The 24008-nt window shown below is 34.0% G+C and overlaps 1 protein-coding gene across 1 annotated transcript in view; it reads right to left on the bottom strand.

Moving 5' to 3' along the window:
- Positions 1–24008, bottom strand: part of ADAMTS6 (ADAM metallopeptidase with thrombospondin type 1 motif 6) — a 266226-nt gene that overhangs the window by 96422 nt on the left and 145796 nt on the right. The window contains exons 10-11 of the mRNA XM_067730807.1: positions 17037–17178; positions 5465–5572 (exon numbers count right to left, since the gene is read on the bottom strand). Coding sequence (XP_067586908.1) covers positions 5465–5572; positions 17037–17178 — 250 coding nt within the window. The remainder of the gene's footprint in view (positions 1–5464; positions 5573–17036; positions 17179–24008) is intronic.

Raw genomic sequence — 24008 nt, forward strand, 5'->3', positions numbered from 1 at the left:
TCTGGCTTTCTTTTTGCTAATTCAGGTGTGTTTAACCAGATTCAGAAAGGTGAAAGAAGTGAAACTATCGCATTCAAAAATAAAAATTCATATTGCCCATTCTTGCTTTTCACATTCCTTCTAAATAAAAGAAATATGTCTTTAAAACTATCTAGAAAGATGATATATTCTAGTGAAACACTTATTTTCTTAAGAAACACTTATTAATCATTAAACAACATCTCTTTCTGTTAGGCCACTGAATTTCATGATCTCCATCAGGGAATTGTCTTAAGCAAGATATATTATAAATCAAAAAATCTAACTTTGAAAATTTGTCAGAATTCTACAAAGGAAAATTTCAAAATGAGTATATATACAGTATTTTTAAATAATTTTTTAAAACTAGATATATTTTAGGATGTGATTATGGTAGATCTTGTACCACAGCCAGCACTGGGTCTAGGCAGCATCTGGAATAAGATACCTCTAAGGAAATCCTAAGATTTTAAAGGAAGTGATATTGGTGATTCAATATAGAACATTCTTCCTAAATCAGAAAAGCTGAGAGTTGGAGCACAGTGCTATTAAAAGCCTTATCTTTCTGCTCTGCAGGTGCGGGAATGCTAAAGTTTATTTCAGCCGAAATTCTAAATCAGAACTTGTCATCCCATACTATTTAAATTTCTAGAGCAACTGGAAGAGTCATTCTTTCTTCACTTCTTGTGTTTATAGTTTGGGACTCAGTCGAAACATTTTACATTCTACTTTAAATGAATTAAGATCTAAGGCTGCAAATGTCCTATTATATATCCAGTGCTTTAGAAGGGCATGTAATAATCCTATTCTAATCCAGCCCCGTGTTTCCCATGCAAAAATATTAGGAATCAATGTCATGTATATGTAAGCCCAAATGCTGGGTTATGTCTCTAATTGGGGCTTGTAGAATCATTAAATCAATCTCTTGGCAATAAACCAAGTATTTGAAACCTTCTTTGTGGTCACCATCAGAGCTTGGACTGGGTTTTGATTATCCTTAATATCCCGTCCAGTAATAATGCCAACACTGCTATCAGAGTTTTTATAGTGTAGATCTTTGTTTACCATTTCATCAAATATGGCATCCCTCCGATTTCTGTCCAAAGGGCTATTGTTGATGCCATGTCTAAGAAAAGTTCTTTTGGCTGAAAGTTATATTGATTGATTTGTAGAAGCGTGACCCATGGACACACAGTACCAGCACACTGTCTGGGCTCATCAAATTTCCTCCTTTGGTTAATGCTACTGTCCCTGAGCACATCCATTCAGACCATATGGTTCTTATTCAGTCCTTGAATGGCTTATTCAGGCAAACATCCAATGGCTGTAATAGCGATGTCAGACCCCCCAGGACTCACGCAAAGATCAGTTTTTAATTTTTTGGCCATATTTCTTACTCCATCTGCTAAATGTGCATGGAACAGTTCCCATACTTACATGGAACATTTGTGGAACTGCGCCCCCGGGCAAAGATCCCATATCTTTTGCAGCCAGAGTTTGACGAGATCATTGTGGATCCAGTCCTCTGGATATGTCTATGCTATCACTTGAGCCATATTTCTCCCCTCCCCCCAACCTTTTAAAAAAAGATTTATTCAAAAAGCTATGAGCAGCTTTGGTTTTATCCTGCTGGCTAGACAGGATGTAGGTTCTTTCTTGTTCCTTCTGATGAGAGTAGTTTTGAAATTCAGAGTTAAGATCAGAGGTCGTGGATATACCATTCATGCTTCTGAGACACACAAATTCATGCTTATAGTCTGTTATGCTCATTACTGCCAGTTAAGACAGTCTGGCAAAGAATTTTCTGCCCACCATCATCTAAGGCTGGCACATAATAATGAAAAGTAATGATGATGCTCTAGTAATATAAATTAACACCATCCCTCTGAGGAAGGCAACAAAAAGCTCACTGAGATATTATCTCATTCCATCCTCACAATATCTCTATGAAATACGTAAAAATAGATTTTCTCTCATTTTAAAGTGGAGATTCATTATTTTGCCAATTTTAACACTATCATATATTCTTAGCTCAACGTTCTGTCTGGGTGCCTTTTTTATCGTGATTCCAGAGGTAACAAACTGTTACAGGTAAACAAATGAAAAATACACTTAGTAATAAAGGGTAAAACATATTGTTAACCCATCTCAGGCTCAGTGACTCACTATTCCTGTGACAATGAAAATCTGCTTTTTATTCTACACAATTTCCCACCTGAAAGTAAAGTATAATCAGAGGCAGTATAGAGGGGGTAAAGTTTTCCTCTTTGGAATCAGAAAGACCCAGGCTGGAATCTCAGCTCTACTATTAAATTGCTATGTAATCCTAGGCTTTCAAGTCTCACTTTCTTCATCTGTAAAATGGAGTTAAAACAGTACCCACCTTATAGGATTTTTGTCAGTGGTAAACAGAACAAATATGTGCCCGGCATAGTGTAAGTATAAAACTATTCATTATCATCGGACTTCCCTGGTGGCGCAGTGGTTAAGAGTCTGCCTGCCAATGCAGGGGACACGGGTCTGAGCCCTGGTCCAGGAAGATCCTACATTCCACGGAGCAACTAAGCCCATGTGCCACAACTACTGAGCCTGCTGCTCTGGAGCCCACAAGCCACAACTACTGAGCCTGTGCGCCACAACTACTGAATCCCACGTGCCTAGAGCCCATGCTCCGCAACAAGAGAAGCCACTGCAATGAGAAGTCCGCGCACCGCAATGAAGAGTATCTCCCACTTGCCTCAACTAGAGAAAGCCTGTGCGCAGCAACGAAGACCCAACGCAGCCAAAAATAAATAAATAAAATAAATAAATTTAATAAAAAATAAAACTATTCATTATATTATCATCATTATTACTGATAATGTCAACTATTTATAGATGGCAAGAACACAGACTAGCCACACAAAGTTGACCAGACCAACAGAAAATTTCACTTTAATTTTGTCATTAAGTGTTTGCATGACTGTTTTGGTTTGAGTCAAAATTCTGGGCTCTTGTTTAAGATCCAAATAGGTATAGCCTTAAGAGGAAAATCCGCATTTGTCAATAGTAAACATGCTTCTCTCTTAAGGAAAAAAGCAGCAACAACGAAAATTCATGAATAGATAACACGGCATATGCAGTTAGTTAAAAAATAAGTTAAAAATAATGAAGTGCTCAGCTCACATGAATAGTTCTTTATATTCTTTTTCCCTTAAAAATGTAAGTTGATCTAGTTCTTTGAAAGCCTTTTTATAAATTCAAAGTTAATGATAGGGATATTTTGAGTGTCTTCTCCTAGTACTCTGTCCTTTTTCTTTCTAGGAGTCTGCATGTGTATTTGTTATTTTCATTCATTCATTCATTTAAAAACCTCCTAGTCCTATCCTGAATCTGTCTACAGACCTTCCATGCCTCTGGAAGAATGGCTAAGATTTGTTTCGTAAATTAATTTGAGATGATGAAATCCAATGTATCGCCTTTACGAAACTACACTCTAATGTTGTGAATATTAATGACCTCTTGGTATACAAACTTTGCTACGCTTCCAAGTTCTTAAATAGATTTTCATGGAGCCCAAGATGCTGTGCCAAGATATGCTGGAAGCTGACAAGATTCTAAGGACAGGGTAAGGAGGCAGCCAAGGGGTTCTTTTAACCCGAGCTTTTCCATTTTTTTCAAATGTATATCTCAGGATTATGTAGAATGCATTTGAATAAACGGTTTAAGGATCAAAAAGTTGACAACCATTAGCCTAGATTAAGAAAGTGAATCTTTAGAAATCAAATACATTTCTGCCCCATTTTCTTCACGTTTTCTTGTCTGTGCTTATTCTTATTTATGCTTAGAAGTAATTACATTTCCCTTCTATTCGCTTATCTAAATTTAAATTCAATACTGTCAGCTTTGATATTATTTTGAGCATTTTCTAAGTAGCCTTCAAAATTGTAATTGGCATGTAAATGTCATCTCTGTCAAATATATGCACATAAGCTGTAAGATATGACATTCCAGAGCCCTGCTATTAAGCACAAATGTTAAGATATTAAATACGTGTTTACCATAAAGATGATTGAGTTGAGTTCTGTGTTCTCAGATAGCCACTACTTGTTGTTTACCTATTTAGAGTGATTATATAGTTTATACAATGCTTTCAGGAGAGCTCTGAGGTTTAAAAGAATGAGTTCTTTGTGCTTTGGGTTAAACAATAAAGTAAAATAAAAAGATCCATCAGGCCTAGTAATAGTATTATTACAGGCAAATAGAAACAGTGGCTGATTGGTATAGATCACAATAATAATAATCAATCAGTGGCAAATAAAGAACCAGATTCTCACTGTGACTTTCCCCTTATAGTTGTGTATTTCTTCGAAGTACAGATTGATGTAAATTGCTACTTGTAAAAAAAAAAAAAAATTGCTACTTGTCGTTGACAAGAATTGTTGGTTCCAAAATAAACCCAGATTGTTGTTTCAAGAATGCAGTTCCTAATATTTTCTATTACATCTATGAAAAAAAGCAAGGAATTCTTGGTAGTGTGTGAAGGTCTCTGTATTTTTATTGGCTACTTATAAAAGTTTCAAAAAAAGATCCTTAATCTTTAAAAAATGACCCTATCAATTCATACATTTAGCATAATTTACCAACATTTCCAAACTCAGCATGGAAAAGCCATCAACATGGCACTAGGTCATGGGTCCCGAATGAAGCCGTCAGCAAGGATTAATAAACTGTGACAGCTGCCCAAAAGCTTTCATTCTTTTTATTTAAACGTCAGATTGCAAGCTGAAATTCAGTGTAATCTTTTTTGAAACTAGCCCAACTAACATGGAAGAAGTCAGAACTGAGAACAGATGACAGTGTCGTTATTGTTGTAAATTCAGGCCATAGCAATAAATTTTAGAATCCACATATATAGCAATTCCTAAAGAATTTCAGGAATAGGCTAAAATATTCTTATCTGTTTGAACATTTCTTAATAATTATAGTTTTTGAAAACTAGGCTGATGAAACTGAAAATTATTTAGCAACAATTTCTATGCTCAATAAATTAACTATTCTTCTACTACTAGATCTTTCTCTCACATTGCAATTCAAAAGTGACTCATTAGACCATAGTTATAAAATCTACTTTAGGATCACATAATTTTCTTGGATACTGTCGGAAAAAAAACAGACATATGACTAAACAGACTCTATTAAATAAGATTGTTGTTGAACGTTTTTGTGCAAATATAACTCAAACGTATACATATAGAAAGGTGAAACTGACCCAGAAAATGCTCACTATACTTTCCTAAACAATGCATATTTGCAGATATCAAGATAATTCATTAGGCTAGGAATTTATTATTTTCTCAAGCACATTTTAATTAGTATGCATTATTCCCTAGTGGTTGAATATCAACACCAGAAATTTATCAGTTTAGTCTACATGTTAAATAGCTAATGAATCATTTGAGCTTACCCCCTTTTCAATATTCCCAGTTTGACAGAGTGTTCCCTCAGCTGCGGGAATACTGTTGGTGACACAGCGGTTGCTTTTGCTGAGACACCAGAGCTCTCTACACACTTCCTAGGAAAGAAGGCAAAAGCAAGTTGATCAGAAGTAGAGACTAAAATCATGTCCACTCTTTTATAAAAATACCCATAGTATATAAGCAATACTAAGCATTACTTGTCTCTTGCTGTTGTTGAAGCATCATAGATGAGGATTTTGGAGGTGGTCCTTCTGGAAGGTAGGTTACTCGTTTCACAAAATCATTTTAATATTTGTCTTTATGATTCTTATTTCAGTGGATAAAGTATATCTTAGTTTTTAATACTGATTAGAATCTTTTTAAAATAATGTGCAGAAATTTCATTAATAGAGAAGAGTAGTGAGAAAGAATGAATATGTAGAAAGGAAATATATGTTTATTACTCCCCAAAATATACAATAGCACAAACTTTCCAATTACTAATAGAGTGGCCAAGTAGGTGATTTCCTAGTCCTACTGAAATATTCAAATAAAGTGTATTTTTTAAAAAGAGAGAAAGAGAGACACTACGGGAATGGACAGGAAGTGATTTATAAAATTCATAAATGCCTAAAGAACAATCTAGCAATGTTATTTTTAGTTCATCAATGTAGCCCACTTTCATGAAAGGGAAATTTGGTTTTGAACAAATGCTGCTATTTATGTGCCATTTCCATAACTGATATATTTCAGATGTTATTTGGCGCTGTTTTGTCTTCTTTATTATGATTTCTCATTATCCCACCTCACCATGGGAGAATTACACTTATTGTAATGTTGGCAATATAAAATACCTCATTTTGTTCACACTTATATTAATCTATCAGATTTTAAAATAAGCTGTCCAACATATCCCAAAGTAAAGTCTTTGAACAGCCAAAACACAGATTGCTTTGAAGAAAATACTCAAATTTTTCAGTTTATTGTTATATATGATTGTCGACTAGCATCATTACTGATATTAAAGGTTTTTAATTTAAACTGGAACCATTAAGTAAAAAATACATATTTGCAATAAAAATATATTAATCTTTTTTTTTTTTTTGCGGTACGCGGGCCTCTCACTGCTGTGGCCTCTCCCGCTGCGGAGCACAGGCTCCGGATGCACAGGCTCAGCAGCTATGGCTCACGGACCCAGCCGCTCCACAGCATGTGGGATCTTCCTGGACCAGGGCATAAACCCGTGTCCCCTGCATCGGCAGGCGGACTCTCAACCACTGCGCCACCAGGGAAGCGCAAAATATATTGATCTTGAATGTAAAGACACATTTATATATAACATTCAATTCTATTGCTATTATTCCCCAACTGCCCTTTTATTCTCAAAACATAATGGTAAGAACTTATGCCACACATCACAAGAAAAAAGTCTGTAACTGTGTATTGTGATAGGTATTAACTAGATTTATTGTTGTGATCATTTTGCAATATATACAAATATTGAATAATTATGTTGTAAACTGAAACTAACATTATGTTATTTGTCAATTATATCTTAATTAAAAATTTTAAAAAAGAATTTATGTCACATAAACACAATTCAGAAATACAGCGGTAACACTGAATTCACTGGTTAACCATTACTACAAATGGAGATGCCTCACAGAGTATAGCAAAAGGAAAGAATCTATTTGGGCCCCTCTTTAGGGTGCTCCACTCCACCAGGCAGAGAAAGAGACATAAAATTTATATTAGACTTTTAAAATACTTTTCAAAATTTATATATCATATCTAATTTATTCATCTGCTTTAAATTCCATGTGGAGAACTACTGAGCTAGAATAAAGTTAAAACATCAGAAAAGAAAAACATGTGCTGTGGATCATAATATAAAGATAAAACTTTCCTGTTCTTACAGTCCAAGGTATTACAAATTCTTTCTTTCAAAGCTTCAGTTTCTGTTTAAAGAGAATGTTATTTATACTACTTTATTCTTCCTTTTCTATAGGAGATGGTTTCTTACTATATGTTCCTAAATATATTCTCTTAGTTTATTTTAAAAGCAGTAGGATTACCATTTTAAGCTCTTAAAATATGATCCCATGTATCAAAAATATTCATATTCAAAGAGAAATATGTTCACAAAAACAGAGACGCATTGCTAGGACAATGTATTAGGAAATTGCTAACAAAATTATCCATAATCCTGGACCATCCTCTTGATATTTTATGATTACTTTAGACAGAAGTAAGAGAAGCCTAAAGTTTCTTTAGACAGAACTATGCAATGAAAATTCTATCATTGAAAAGGACAGTATTCATAGAACCTATTAGGAAAACACACTATTTAGTCAAGTTATAGAAACTCTATTTTCCAAAAATGCCTTGAAAATCTCTACCCAAAATGGCAAGTGCTCAAGATACTCTTTCCAAAACTTTAATCTCAAGATTCACAATACAGTCCTCTGATAAAGCCCTCTTATCCTTTAGGGAATGACACATTTTGAAAGTTTGATTCTTGCTTTTAAAAGATTTTATTATGTTAGTGGGCTCTCAGGGATTTGAATTCTGCTAGGGCATTAAGTTCTCTCAGATTGCTGTTTAAAGTATGGGACTAGAAATCTAAGGATGGGAAACATTCTCAAGATGTTAAGCTAGTCTGGGAGAAGACTCTGAAGAGTTTTCAAATAGATCTCTCACCTAGAATTTTAACTTGGTTAAGAAAGATTTTGAGGGGCTTCCCTGGTGGCGCAGTGGCTGAGAGTCTGCCTGCCGATGCAGGGGACACGGGTTCGTGCCCCGGTCTGGGAAGATCCCACATGCCACAAAGCGGCTAGGCCTGTGAGCTATGGCTGCTGAGCCTGCACGTCCCGAGCCTGTGCTCCGCAACGGGAGAGGCCACAACAGTGAGAGACCCGCGTACCGCAGAAAGATTTTGATACCCCAATTAAGAATCCCAAGATAAAAAATATTCTCTTGGAAGACAAAAAACAAGAAAATTTTATTTCTTACCGAGAAAGAGGTACACTTCCTGAAAGAATCTGAGAACAATTTCATACTTTCAGAAATACCCTTCTTTCTCTAAACTGCTAGATCCTAGACCATGGTTGATCAAACCATCATGCTGTACACCATAAACTTATACAGTGATCTATGTCAATTATTTCTCAATAAAACTGGGGATAAAAGGTTTAAAAAAGCTGGGGGCTATGCAGATTTCAGTTCAATGTACAGAAAATCTTCCAAAAGTCAGACCTGAACAATCATAAGATAAAACTGAAATTTCCCATCACTGGAGATACTCCAGCATACACTAAATAACCTCTTAGCAGCAATGTTGTAGGCAGGAAAAAAAAGAAAGAAACTAACATTTTTTCAGGGTATACTGTTAATTACTGTGCTAGGCATCTTTGTATCTCATTTAATCATCATGACAATCTTCTTATCTTAGAAATCATGAGAAACTTAGGTTCAGAAAGACTTAGCAATTTGCTTCAGTCCTAACTAAATCTGGATTTGAATCAGCTGTCTGATATCAATGCCCAAAATATCTCCACACAATTAAGCTACTTTCAGTTTCTTTTAAATGTATCAAAATTGAATAAAGTCATTGGCCAATTAAGGCTGATTAGTAAAGGTTTACTTGTATTTTAACATAATACAAAAACTCACTAAATGTTCGTAATATCCTTCTACCCTTTACCCGTATTTTAAAGGACGATATCTCAAATTAAGACTATTATGTACTAATTCATAATATATCCATTCAATATATGAACTTAGGCACCAACTTATACATTATTATTATTGGAACTTCTAAATGTAACATCACCACTTAAGGATACTGTTAACATACTCCTCAAAAGTGTTCCATGGTCTTCCAAAAGACAAGACAGTTAAAACATTCCTACTTATTTAAAATTTTAATATCAACTTCCAGATTTCTATTCTATTTGATTTTTCAAATGAATGACACGGTTTGCAAACATTAATAACAATGAAAATATTAGCAAGTATAAATCATAATTAAAAATATATAGAGAGGGTTTTGAAGTAATTACCTAATGAAGAATAATTTACCTGATATTCAGAAAATAACTTTGTAAAGAACTGAACTCAGGCTCCTTTGATCAGAATAAAATAGTTGATTATTTTACAGTCAAAGATCCTTTCAGTACAATAAAAGAAATTAGGATTATCTTTTCTAATGTTTCCATTCTTTTCAAGTAACAATAGCTATTAAATGATGCTAAAAAATGGGAAGAAAAGCCCTTTGATTTACCTGGGAAAATTAAAATTTGCAGTTTACATAAGGGGGCAAGGAATATCATAAAAGCGCAAAACCATTTCACAACTATTGTATCATTAAGAAAGTAAAACAGTATATGAAGAGAAAATGGCATTTTTATTGCTAGAGGTTTTTTTTTTTTTAATTTTTTAAACAACTGTAAAGATCAATAAAGATATACACACAAATTTTCTGTCCTTGGGAAACCCTAAAGCCTAGGCCATCTTTGGTCCTTGCTTCTGGATATGAAATATTCTCTTTGTCCTCATTATCCTATAGGTAATATCTCTCCACAGCTATTCGGAATAAAGGATCATGATGGCCCAGGGGGAGAGCAGAGCACTGAAGAAGTCAAGAAGGAGCATCAGTGATTAGAAAGGTTACTTATCATTGTATCACACAAAGGAAAATTGAAAACCAACATATGGTGACCCTGTGGCCTGACTCCAGGTATTTAGTAGTCATTTGAAGAAAGAGAATAATGCACCCTTATTTCAGCTTTAAATAGGTTAATCCTGTTACGTGGGTAATTTAAGTGCAAGAGATCCTAAAAAAGGCAAAAAAAAAAAGATCGTATCTATATATATTTTTTGTTATATATGTATTTTATATATACATTAAATACACACACATATATACATATATAAACAAAAAACTAATCTAGAAATGCAGATTAAACAATTAATTATCAATTTGAAAGGGTTAAAAATTATTAACTTGTTTTAAAAAAATACTTCTAAGAAGCAAACCCAGAGTAAAAACTACTGATCTCTAAGAACACAAATGATTATGAACCTATGATTTTGGCTTGAAATTCAAGGAAAAATAAAAATTACGTCAACTTCTTGTCAAGTATATATGCCTGATATATATGTTTGGACTCCAAAAGAATATTGAGGTGTTAAAACAATTCCATACCTTTTATTCCCTAAGCCCATATCAAACCATATTGTAGAATATTTATGCTACCTTAAAATCCTCAAGAAAAGTGATTCTACAATCTCCCTCAGTACAAAATTTCAATATTTAATAATTGAAATTCTTCCTACCACCTAATCTACAACCTTCCAGCTGTAAAAATTAAGGCGACTGTGTTTTTTAATGCTTTTGGTGGGGAAGGAGAACAATTTGTTACCAGGAATCAAACTATAATAAATGTTCCAAAGCCTGAAAGTGATTTTGAAGCCAACATTTAGCTTTCTTTTTCACAGGCTATTCAAACTCAATTTCTTTAAACTTCCCTTATATGTACTTCTAAGTATTTCACTATTATCCTCTCCCAAGTTATCTGCATCTCTTAAAAATAAAGTTCGGGGGCTTCCCTGGTGGCGCAGTGGTTGAGAGTCTGCCTGCCGATGCAGGGGACACGGGTTCATGCCCCGGTCCAGGAAGATCCCACATGCCGTGGAGCGGCTGGGCCCGTGAGCCACGGCCGCTGAGCCTGCGCGTCCGGAGCCTGTGCTCCGCAGCGGGAGAGGCCACAACAGTGAGAGGCCCGTGTACCGCAAAAAAAATAAATAAAATAAAATAAAATTTGGTAGGTAGCCAACAGTACCCTAAAAAGACTAATAAAGTATTTCTATTGGAATGATTCTCAATCAGAAAGCAAAAATTACTTGAATCTTAGCTAATTGATAGTGATAAAATAATAAACAAAGGGAGTAACCATGAAAACATTAAAAACTGAGTCTAAGAGACAAAAGAGGTCTGTCTTAAGTATACTCCACAGGGATAATACCCTGATTAGAGAACTCAAATATATCTTATCTTTAGCAGGTTACCCTTACTCCAAAGAGCTATACTTCAGGCAGACACAGCTTGATGGCATGCTTATTAAAGATATTAATTAATATGTTAAATAAAAATAATTTATACTATCCTATATTTTAATTCTATGCTTACCAAAAAACTTTTGATAATAAATTTGTCTACCGGGTAGACTTCCTTAGGTAATAAAATGTTCAGATTTCAGTACAGTTGACCGAATATAAACAGAGAGGCTACATTTCTTACTATAAATTAATAAAACCAATTTTATATATAAACATATATATTCCCTTGATCTTTCATGTCTAATATTAGATCCTAAAAATCTCTCATAACTTAAAGTATGGAACAAATGTAGTACACTTAGCCATTTACAGATTATTCTACCATTAATCACTTAATTGAGGTATGTAGAAGAGAAACATTAAAAAGTTTAATGATCTGTAAGTAAAATAGAGCACTTGCCACAAACATATTTCCTCTGGAAAGATTCAAAATGAATGAGAAGTCTTAAAGTTTCCAAAGTAATGTCATATTTTCTTTTTGTATGTTCTGTTTCCACCACAATACACTGAGATTCTGCAATATTAAAGTCAAAATTATGGAGCCCACATACTTCTGTACATAAACACCTCCATTCATTTCATAAAATTATGGAGCAGCACCCTTCCATAAAATAAGAGTAAATCTGCAATTCCCTAGAAAAACAAGGGCATTGCTATAAGGGAGTATTATCAGTGGCAGAGTTGCTTTAGTACTCTGTGTAGGGTGTTTTTGGAGGGGAAGAGAAAAGGGAAGGGAAGAGGACATAGATCACTTTACAAAAGTCATCAATTTTACAATATGGTTTTCCCAGATTACAAAATCATATTTGTTTCCTAAGATAATGTGTCTTTGAAATTCCGTGATTCTCTGCACATCAATAAGTTATCTTGGTTTCATTCATTAAAAATCTTTCAGTAGTTTTCCATTGCTCTTAAAAACCTAGAATTCTTAACATGGCCTGTAATTTGGATCCTACTCTTTTCTTGCCTCATGTATATGATGCTTGCTTTGAGAGCTTCGGCCTCACTGGCCTTCTCTCAGCTCTTCAAATACACAGCCTCATGGTCTTCACAAAGGTCCTCTCTCCTCTCTCTCTCTTTTTTTAAACATCTTTATTGGAGTATAATTGCTTTACAATGTTGTGTTAGTTTCTGCTGTATAACAAAGTGAATCAGCTATATATATACATATATCCCCATATCCCCTCCCTCTTGCATCTCCCTCCCCCACTCCCTATCCCACCCCACTAGGTGGTCACAAAGCACTGAGCTGATCTCCCTGTGCTATGCGGCTGCTTCCCACTAGCTATCTATTTTACATTTGGTAGTGTATATATGTCCATGCCACTCTCTCACTTTGTCACAGCTTACCCTTCCCCCTCCCCAAATCCTCAAGCCCATTCTCTAGTAGGACTGTGTCTTTATTCCTGTCTTGCCCCTAGGTTCTTCATGACCATTTTTTTCCTTAGATTCCATATTATGTGTTAGCATACAGTATTTGTTTTTCTCTTTCTGACTTACTTCACTCTGTATGTATGACAGAGTCTGTCTGTATGACAGACTCTAGGTCCATCCACCTCACTACAAATAACTCAATTTCGTTTCTTTTCACAGCTGAGGAATATTCCATTGTATATATATGTGCCACATCTTCTTTATCCATTCATCTATCAATGGACACTTAGGTTGCTTCCGTGTCCTGGCTATTGTAAATAGAGCTGCAATGAACATTGTGGTACATGTCTCTTTTTGAATTATGGTTTTCTCAAGGTATATGCCCAGTAGTGGGATTGCTGGGTCGTATGGTAGTTCTATTTTTAGTTTTTTAAGGAACCTCCATACTGTTCTCCATAGTGGCTGTATCAATTTACTCCTCTCTCTCTTTGCCAGATAATTCTTCTCACTCATTTATTCACCAAATATTTTATGAGCTCCTATTATGAGGCAGGCATTGTGCTACTCACTTTATAAATAGCCATGAATAAATAGGCAGGCAGTAAGCAAGATGAACAAGTAAAATACATAGTATGTTAGAAAGTAACAAATGGTAAGGATTAAAATAAAGCAAGGAAAAATGACAAGAAATGAGTGTGTTTGTGTACGTGTGTGCATGTGTGCATGCATGCATGCGCAAGTTTAGATAAGGTTGTTAGGAAAGGCCTTACCTAGAAGATCACATTTAACTATTAACAAGCAATCAAATAAGCAAAATGATTATGGATTGTAATAAGTGCTATGAAGGAAATGAAAAGCATAATTTCCTTTATGCTTTAACTGGGAGCATAAATGTAAGTAAATGGGAGAAGCCTTTGCATACAGATGGATCAGAGAGAAAATCTCTCTGAAGAGAAACTGCATGTGAGCTGAGATTGAAGGATGAGAACGAGTCAAAATGTGACCCTTAGAGTATCTTAACATGGTCCCCAAAGTACAGATGGCTCAGATTCTCCTAAAGCACTATTAGCATATCAGCTATATAGGATGGTATCATGGATGACATAGATATTCACAGAGGAAAGGGAAACGTGTATAGAATATCTGCCATGTGCCAGGTAAATGAAAAGCACTTTGCATGCTTGTCATACTCTTTTTCTAAAGGTTTCAAGAACAAGTTAGCTGCTGTTCGCTGTAAAAAGTTGTTGCTGAGTAAAATCTGCTGGGGGTCAATGAACATTTAGGTTGCTTCCATGTCTTAGCTATTGTGAATAATGTTGCAATAAATATGAGAATACACACTCAAAGATCCTGACTTCAATTCCTCTGTATATACACCCAGGAGTAGGAACCCTAGATAATATGGTAGTTCTAATTTTAATTTTTTGAGAAAGCTCCATATTGTTTTCCACAGTGGCTGCACAAATTTACATTCCCACCAACAGTGTATAAGAATTCTCTTTTCTCCACATTCTTGTGAACACTAGTTATCTTTTTTCTTTTTATAATAACCATCCTAACAGGTGTAAGGTGATATCTCATTGCAGTTTTGATTTGTATTTTCCTGATGATTAGTGATGTTTAGCAACTTTTCATATACCTGTTCGTCATTTGTACATCTTTTTTTGAGAAATGTCTATTCAGTTCCTTTGCCCATTTTTAAATTGGATTACTTGCTTTTTTGCTAAAACTGTAGGAGTTCCTTATACATTTTGGACATTAACCTGTTAGCAGGTATATGGTTCGCAAATAATTTCTCCAAATTCCATAAACTGCTTCTTCGTTTTGTTGACTGCCTTTGCTGTGCAGAGCGTTTTATTTTGATGTAGTACCACTTGTCTATATCTACTTTTGTTGCCTGTGCTTTTCATATCAAGAAATCACTGCCAAGACCAAAATCAAGAAGATTTTCCCCTATATTTTCTTCTAGTAGTTTTATAGTTTCGGGTCTTACATTTGTCTTTAATCCACTTTGAGTTAATTTTTGCATCTGTTGTAAGATAAGAGTCCAGTTTTTCCAAAGCCATTTATTGAAGTGACTATCCTTTTTCCATTGTGTATTCTTGGCACCCTGATTGAAAATCAGTTGATCGTATATGCATAGGTTCATTTTTGGGTCTCTATTCTGTTCCACTGGTAAATTGCCAAATGTATATTAATGAACCTACTCACAAAGAATTCAGGCAAGATTTTTCATAACTACAGATGTAGTCATTGATAGTCCCCACAATGACCACATGACGGAGATGGAAAGCTGACCACTGCTGCAGTTCTGGGTCGTTCTGCAGATCATTGTTTAAAATCTTCCCTGACATCATCATTAGAGACCTGCTAGTTGAAAGAGGGATCATTTCATGATGCTTCAACACCAAATATATCTCCTCACTAAAAGGCTACAGTGCTTTTCTAAACCTCCAGTGCTTGTGTTCAGCATTCATCTCAGGATACTACACTCAGATAGACATCTAAATCAGGGCTGGTTTGTTTTTCCCTCCAGCTTCCATCAGAAGTATGACTTGTTTACCTGTCTGGATTCTCACCTTCCAAGCCACTATTATTTTCTAAAGTAGCATTTAGAATCATTTAAAATCTTAGGGATAATCCAGATAAAACACGTGTGTTTTGGGGGGGTGTGTGTGTGTGTGCTGTCAATTGTGTAAACCCAATTTTTCAGGCACAAGCTTAAGAGGTGTAAGTGGTTGTAAAGAATCTGTTACAACCCAAGAAACTTTGTTAGTAATATATAGCACTAAACGTAGATTAACATTTTCACTTGCTAACAAAGAAATGAGAGACCATAGATGAGAATAATCTAACAGAAAATCTGTAATCACATTTGATCATGAATTTCAACCTACTAAGCTACAAGTATATACAAAGACTGTGATTAAAGTTTGACTGACTTTTTCTGAGGGAAAAAGCAAGCCAAGGGAAAAAAGAAACTAAAACCATACAGAAACAAGAAACAAGTACAGACTCTTCACAGAGAGACAAGAAATGCCAAAGTTTTACTCAAGGCTCTAGATCTTTAGATAGTTGCACACAATCTTTGAATCTAGTGCACAAAATGTGCTGCCAAAGCCTACTAGGAATAATAATATACTTGTCATTCAAGGGATATTTTAAAGAATCACTTTCTTTTGCACTGTACCCAAGAAGAATAATTGGTACAGTACAACGCATATATTGTTTAGTCTTAACTACCTTAAAACTTAATTCTTTTTATTGTTATGATTTTTAAAAAGGGATTTTAAATACACTATTTGCGTAAAAGTTGGAACTAAGCCTTAAACTTGCTTTTTAAATGTATTTTCAATTTTTTTGACAAACCCTTCATTTAAAAATCCTATTCTTTCACTCAACGTGCTTTTATTGTGTATCTACTATGAACATCTTCCTATATTAGACACTGAAATATTTCTCTATGAAACTTAAAAAAGAATTTTTTTTTTTACATTTTTTGAGATAGACACTGAGACTTTTTTAGGCAGACAAGAAGAGTCAATCATTATACCTCCATTTTTTTCCATAGCAATTTTCCTTGTTTCTCTATTTGGGTTAATGTCATCTTGTCCGCACTCAGTTATCGTGTTAGAATGTGGGCAGTGGATAAAGCAACTTGAAATGACTCAGTACTAAAAGTATAAGTTAAAATAAAGGCTCCTAGCCAAAGTAAAAATGCCCTTAACCCAATTATTAGAGTACCAGAAAAGGTGGGGAGTCAGGGAGGTTTCAAAATCGTAATATTTCAAAGACAAACATAAGTTGGTATTGTAAACTCAGAACTTAAAAAAGGAATACGTTAGAAAATTTTAAAATTCTGCCCAGAACCCTCACAAGATATTTGAAACTTGTCTAATTAAGGATTACTCAAACATTTAGAAATAGATATTGTACAAATTATATCAGAAAAAGAGCAGTGTTAAAGGCCATATTTGTGTTAATACTGTTACCAGAAGTAAACTACATTCATTAAAATTCCATCTTAACAATTGTGTCATGAAAAACACATATAAATGACTAAACATAAGGATTAAGACTTCTTACCCCATATTTACATTGGCGGGATGTTGCTCCATACTGGAAACGGCATTGTTCATCAGCATCATACACCTGACCTGGGGCCACAGCTGGATAAAGAAAGTCACGCTTGGGAGGCTCATTATCAAGGCAAGTACCACGGCCTGAACTGTTCAACATAAAGGATCAAAGGAAATTAGGTACACTGTGGACTATTTCAATCACAGTTATGAAACCATGTGTTGAGCTCTTTGTTTTAATAATTGATGCATGAAAAACAATATATTCTACAAATAAATAATCATATGGCAAAATAGAATATCTTTACTAAAACTTGAATAAGAGCTCCAATAGTTTTTTTCCAGCACCAAGACACAATATAAGCATCTCACAAAACAATCTAAAAATGTCATGTTGGCCTTTAAACACTGATTTAAACTAATTTCTGAAGGAATCAAAACAATTTCATACTGCTCTAAGCTTCTTGTTTGTTTTCAGTGGAAATATAACCACATCTGGTAGTAGAATCAAAAACATAAAATGTGGAAAAAAAATTGTGGTTGTGATCCTTAAAGACCTAATCTATATACTTCCACCTTGGGCAGAACAAGAGATGCTGTGGTAAGACATGTCCAAAGCTTCTTGAAATATTTCAATAACAAATGGGCTGAATGACAGATGAGGCCAAGATCCAAAGTTGTCCTCTCAAGTATATTAGAAGTGTTTAGTCTCTCAAAAATTTCATATTTCATCTAGGATCATCAGAGTTGGAAAAGAGAATGTTCTCCTCTCTATATAATTTCTGCTTTTCAAAGTATGCTTGCACTCAAACATAATATTTTAATTCAGTGGAACAAATAACATAAAGATCGCCAAAAGCCAGAGAGAATATCTTAGTTTAAACAGCTTTATACTTTGCTAAATATAATTGTTCATTTTTATTTAGTCAGTGTGCATAAAATAGGACAGATGCTTTTTTACTTTCATTTCACATGTGAGTAAGTTAGAATTTTTAAAGAATTCCTATGCCAACATTTAAAAATTTTTTCCAACATTCCTGTCAATTGTGCCAGCACTTGTGTTTTTTTTTTCCAAATCTTTTCCATCCACTTTGCCAAAGGAAAATAATTTCACAAGTAGAAGTTCCTCAACTATTATTTAGGACAGTACAAATTTTCATTTATAGGTAAGTAAGAAAGAACCATGCATAATAATGTTTCATATTCACTTAAAATTTTATCATATTCTTAAAATGCAAAAGCAAATTTGTTAAATAAAAATGTATATTTGCACAGTAGCAAATAAATACCTTTAAAAAACTGAACCATACTATGCATAAGGTGATAGATTCAAAGACCCAAAGGATAGAAAATTATCTTCTTTATGCCCTTTTTCTTTCATTTATGCCCCTCTTGATTAATTTTTTAAACAATAAAAATATTTAAATGGAATATTAAATGTGGTACTGAATACATGGATGTTATTATTGGCTATTATAATCATTTCATTTGTCACTGCTCTAGGTGTCTAACTAATAGAGAACAACTTTTTTTTTTTTTTGAGAACAATTTTTTTTCACCCAACTATCCAGATTTCATGACAGACTGCTTTTTATTTTCTGTTTTTTGTACTTTTAGAAATTGTCGTGTACCTCACCTCAGCAAGAAAAACTACTTCTAAGTGAATTTTAAAAATAGTAAGTTCTGGGCTTCCCTGGTGGCACAGTGGTTGAGAGTCCGCCTGCCGATGCAGGGGACATGGGTTCATGCCCCGGTCCGGGAGGATCCCACATGCCCGGAGCGGCTGGGCCCGTGAGCCATGGCCTCTGAGCCTACGCGTCCGGAGACTGTGCTCCGCAACGGGAGAGGCCACAACAGTGAGAGGCCCATGTACCGCAATAAATAAATAAATAAATAAAAAATAGTAAGTTCTTTTTATTTCATTATGTAAAATATATGGGTATGCAAATTTTAGGCAAATGTAATTCTACTAGTAAACTCAAAATTTTTATTAAGGTTAGTGATAAAGTGGTCAATGTGAAAAAGTATAATGGAAGAAGAATTTATGAGATAATTGTATTAGTAGTTTAATTTCCTAATTTTCCTCCTAAAATATTAGTTTCATCTCTATCTACAACAAAACTATAAAAGTCTATCTGAAAGGAGCTAAATATATAATAAAAATAAAATATCAAGCTAAGTTCTATATAAATCATTGGGAAAATTTTAAGCACTGAAGTACTTAAGTACAGGATCCTACAGATAAAAATATTTGCCAATAGCATAACAAAGAAAGTATAAGATATATTTACCTAAGTGGCACCAACTCAAAATCCATTAAAAATTATTGTACATTATTACTTTTATTACTACAGAAAATTAACCTAAAAACTTAGAGGAAGAAGTATGTGGACCCCCAAAAAGAGTTTAAGATTGGGATAACCTGAGGATCCTGAGGAAAAAATAACCTGAGGAAAAAATTATTTCCTGATAGCAAACTGAGAATTGGCTTAACCCAGGAGGAAGCAAGAATAATTGCTTCATTTAAAGTTCTTGTTCCCAGGTATTAATGGTCTTCAAATCACGGTTCACGTTCTGTAAAAAATACCAAATCAGATGACCATTGCAGGAGCCTCCAGACGACGAAGTAATGGCATGCACTGTGGTCACCTGTGAGAAAATTCTTCTGAGAAAGTCTATCCCAAAAGTGATTTGTGTTTCAATTCTTTGGAAATAACTATTGCTTTGTATTAATGTGGTCTAGTTAAATATCTAGACGTCTCGTTCTCTCTTCCAGTGTATTTTTGCAGAAGAACAAAACACCGTATGAAATACAATAAGTGAAAAATTATATAGATCTTTAAATAATGAACATGTATTTAGGAATATGGCATCAACAAAGACCTTTTAAAATGGGTTTGGCTATATTTGTACAAAATATCAATGCTTGCAAGTCAAGGGTCTTACCTACTAGTATTGGCTCCAGGATACCAAGTGTGGGATACGTGCAAGGTTGATTTAAACTGTTTGTACATTTTGGGTAGAAAATGTACTACATATTTTCCTTCTGGTAACCATAAACATTACATACAGTAAAACCTTGATTAAAGTATTTGGGGGGTGAGATAGTTTTCATACTTTAATTCTTAACTGAGGGTTAAGCTACGAAAATATTTTTTTTTTGCACAATGTTACTAAAACTTGTCTGCCACTTTCCTGCTACTTTTAAGTAAGTTAAATCTATAGACCACAATTATTAATTAACTCTTAGAAGATAATAATTCTGGATATGTTCATGCCTCTGTACCATCAATTACCATTATAAAATATCACAGATATAGGTATGGAAGGTAGAGGACATGAATCTGAGAGATGTATATATAACCCTAGGAGTGCTTTTCTTTGTTTTTTTTCCTTAGAAAATTTCCCAGTTTTCAACCTCAATCATACTCCTCTTTGTTTCCCCAAGAATTAACAAATATTCTGATTTTTAAAATAATAATTTCTTTGGTTTTCTCAGTAATTATTTATCTCCCAATTATTCATCTGCCTGCTCTTGGATTCTGTATAAAAGGAGTCATACTGTAGGTTTTCTTTTGTGACTTTATTCTTTTGCTCAATATTATGAATGTGAGACACATCCATGTTGATGTGTTTAACTGTAAGCTGCTCATTTATATTGTTCTTTGATATTCCATTTAAGACTATGCTACAGTTATTTATCCATTCTTCTATTAATAAACATTTAAGTTATTTCTAGTTTCTGGAAATTGCAAATTATGCTGATATAAACATTTTCGTATAGTCTTCTGATACCAATGCTTTTCTTAAAAATATTAGATATGAGTTATTTTCTTATATTTTGTAATTGTCTCCTTTTAACAAAAAGAAGTTCTGAGTAATTTTTATTTAATCTAGGGTTCTAGTTAATCAATATACAATTCTTATGATACTGAGCCTAGGGTTATTTATGCTACTATTTTCAAATTAATAGTGGTAATATTATATATAAATCATCTTGAATTTTCTCATAAAATGCCACTTTTAAGTATAGCTGGTTTGTGCCCTGGTGTCATATGTGAATTTTTTCACTTAGAAAACATAAACCTCACTCATTAATAAATGAAATGAAGAACACTGTAGTTTCCATATATGAGATATTATTACAACTTACTGTTGTTAAGCATAGATATACTTGTCCTGAACAAAACTGTGTACATAAAAAGTGGAACTATGATTAATTCCCTAGCAGCATATATTTCACAACTAAAAGCCCAATCCTGATTAATATCTACAGCATTATAGGTAATTATTGAATTAATACACTCTACTTTTGTTTATGCTTCTAAAACAAGGCAAAAAAATGTCTATTAGTTTGAGAACATGCTTTTCCCTTGATTATGAAATTAGTAAATCAAAGTATGTTTACATTTCCAGAATCCTTGCAATATGATAGCAAAGTCATGTTTTATGTATTCTACTTCTAATTAGAGAAGTCTTATTTACATAGTTCAAAAATTAGCCTTAAAAATAGGTACATGAGCCAGAGTTGAGTCTTCAATGAAAATTTACAGATCCTTATGTAAAATACGGTCTGTTGGCTTTGTTTCCAGAACACATGAAGACATACTCCTAATTGAAATTTTAGATTTATTTTTCACTTAAACAATTATACTATAAAGGACAGACCTTCAGTCTACAACACAGTGGGTCAATTTAAGAAATAAATCTTTCTATATAACCCTGTACATATCTTAACAGTTTCTTAACAACAACAACAAAAAGTTAACAGATAATACCATCTCCTACTTTTTCCCACAAAATTGTGCTAATATACCTAAATTAAGCAAAAATGAATTAGGTTAACTCATCTATGGCAAGTCAAGTGTCTTACCTACTACATTCTCATAAACTGCTCTATCAATCTTCATAAAATTAACAATATTATTACCTTCTAAAATGAGTTACTCTAAGTCAGACCTTTCTTTCTTGCCCTCTATATGACTAGGATGCTTGAATACAACTGAACTTGAGGCTTCCAATATACAAACACTATTCTAGTAACATTTACTAAGTTATGCTCTTTTTCTCCATATGTAGTTATGACTTATCAAAGATATTTATGGGTTAGAGTGAAGTCCCAAAATGTGTCAGATAAATGGAAGGAGAAATCTGTTTTGCTAAGCTGTTTTGGGGTTCCACATAAAAAAGAGGTCCCAACTATAAAATTTGTTTTCTCTCTAATAAATTATTGATAGCGACTTTCAAAGGTAATTGGTATAGAGGAATTGTAAGCACCTTGCTTGTCCTGTTCATCTTATATCACTTCTCTTGCAGCTCTACTTTTCTACCTAGTTCATCTTCAACCATAATGTTGCTTCTCTTTTTTTTCAGCTTCCATCCTTTCTGTGAAAATGGCTAGTCTGTATTTAATTTGGAACTGTAGGAAATTTTGCTATGGATCTCTGACAGTTCAAACAATATAACAGACTTTAATTTAAATAGAGCAAGAGTTGATTCACAGAGGCCCCAGGATTTTTGAAGACTATATGAAATTACTCTGTACTACCACTGAGTGGTGGAAAATGTATGAAAAACTGGCCTAAATTACTTCTGGCTGCCTTCCACTGCCTGGTAAATTAGCCCACAGACATCAATGAGTGTGAGCCATAACACCAGGTTCATCTTCTCTAGTTTCTAAATAAATAAGTAAATAAATAAATAAATAAGTCCCGCAGGCAGATAGGAAGGACACTACCTGCAAAGCCGTCGTCGAAAACATCAGAAGCTGGCATAACACGTCCATTTTAACGGTAATGGGTTCTTTATTATTTAATCAGGACGGCTTCTGGGCGATTCATGAACCACTTATTGAATCACCGAGTTTAAGAAATCTGAAAAAAAATATTGGGAGTTGGTAAACACCATCTCCTGATTGATCAATAGCACCTAGTGTTTCAGAATGACACGAGAGACTTTTTACTCTATTGGCATTTAAAGGCCATGAAACTGTTTTCAGTTGAACATAGTGAATAGTGAATCTCTATAAATCATAGAAAGCTCATTGTTAAAATCCACCATCATCTTTGGCCTATACAGTCACTAAGTAGAGAAAAGTATGCATTCTGTTGGCTGGGCTGCAGTTCCTAAACAATTCATCTTTCAAGATTTCTTTTTCTTGAGAAGAGAAACGAAAATAAAATGTTATGACTCTTTTTGAGCCAACTATAAAACATAAATGTAATCTCAATCCCTGATCAAAATATCACTGTATTTTTTAAAATATCACACATAGCTGTTAAAGCAATTAAGTCCACTGCATTAATAAAGAGGAAAAAAGAAATTCAAGAAAGTTACTATTATGTCTTTGTGCTCCAGTGAACTGACCTTTTTAAAGGGCCTTGTGTTTAAAAAAACTTTATTGCTTGGTCAGATTACAGAGTTGTTCAGTTTACTATTAAAGAGGGAAAAAAAAGCACCAACTTTCCCCAAAATCTCTACCCATTGTCTTTCACATCTATCTTTTACTAATGGCTTTAACTTTGTGAGCATTCCCATGAGGATGCACAACAGAAATATTTTTATAAAATACAGGATAATTAAACCCATGACAACCCTGTCAACACTAATCATGCTTACACATAGAAAATGCAAAGAGGCAATAAGGCTTACATAATGCTTTTTGGATTAATTCTTTCAATTAATTCAATTGAACACTTTATTGCAACTAGTAATAATTTTACATCTCTGACAAAACCAGTGGTGATTTCTTGACTGTATTTTATCAGCAATTTAGGGATTCCCTTTTGGAGTTTAATGGCCTTCATAGAGCTTTAACTAGGCAGGGTCTGGTAAGAAATCAAAACCGGTCCTTGTATTTAGTATACAGAGATTGTCCTAGCAAATGGGCTGTGCAATAGAAACAGGATAGAGGAGAGAGAAATGGTACTTGGGAAAAAAAAAAAAAAGCAAGTGGAGGAAAGCCTTCAAAAATCCCCAG

This window comes from Pseudorca crassidens, chromosome 3, assembly GCF_039906515.1.
Source record: "Pseudorca crassidens isolate mPseCra1 chromosome 3, mPseCra1.hap1, whole genome shotgun sequence".
In the NCBI taxonomy this organism is placed as follows: Eukaryota; Metazoa; Chordata; class Mammalia; order Artiodactyla; family Delphinidae; genus Pseudorca; species Pseudorca crassidens.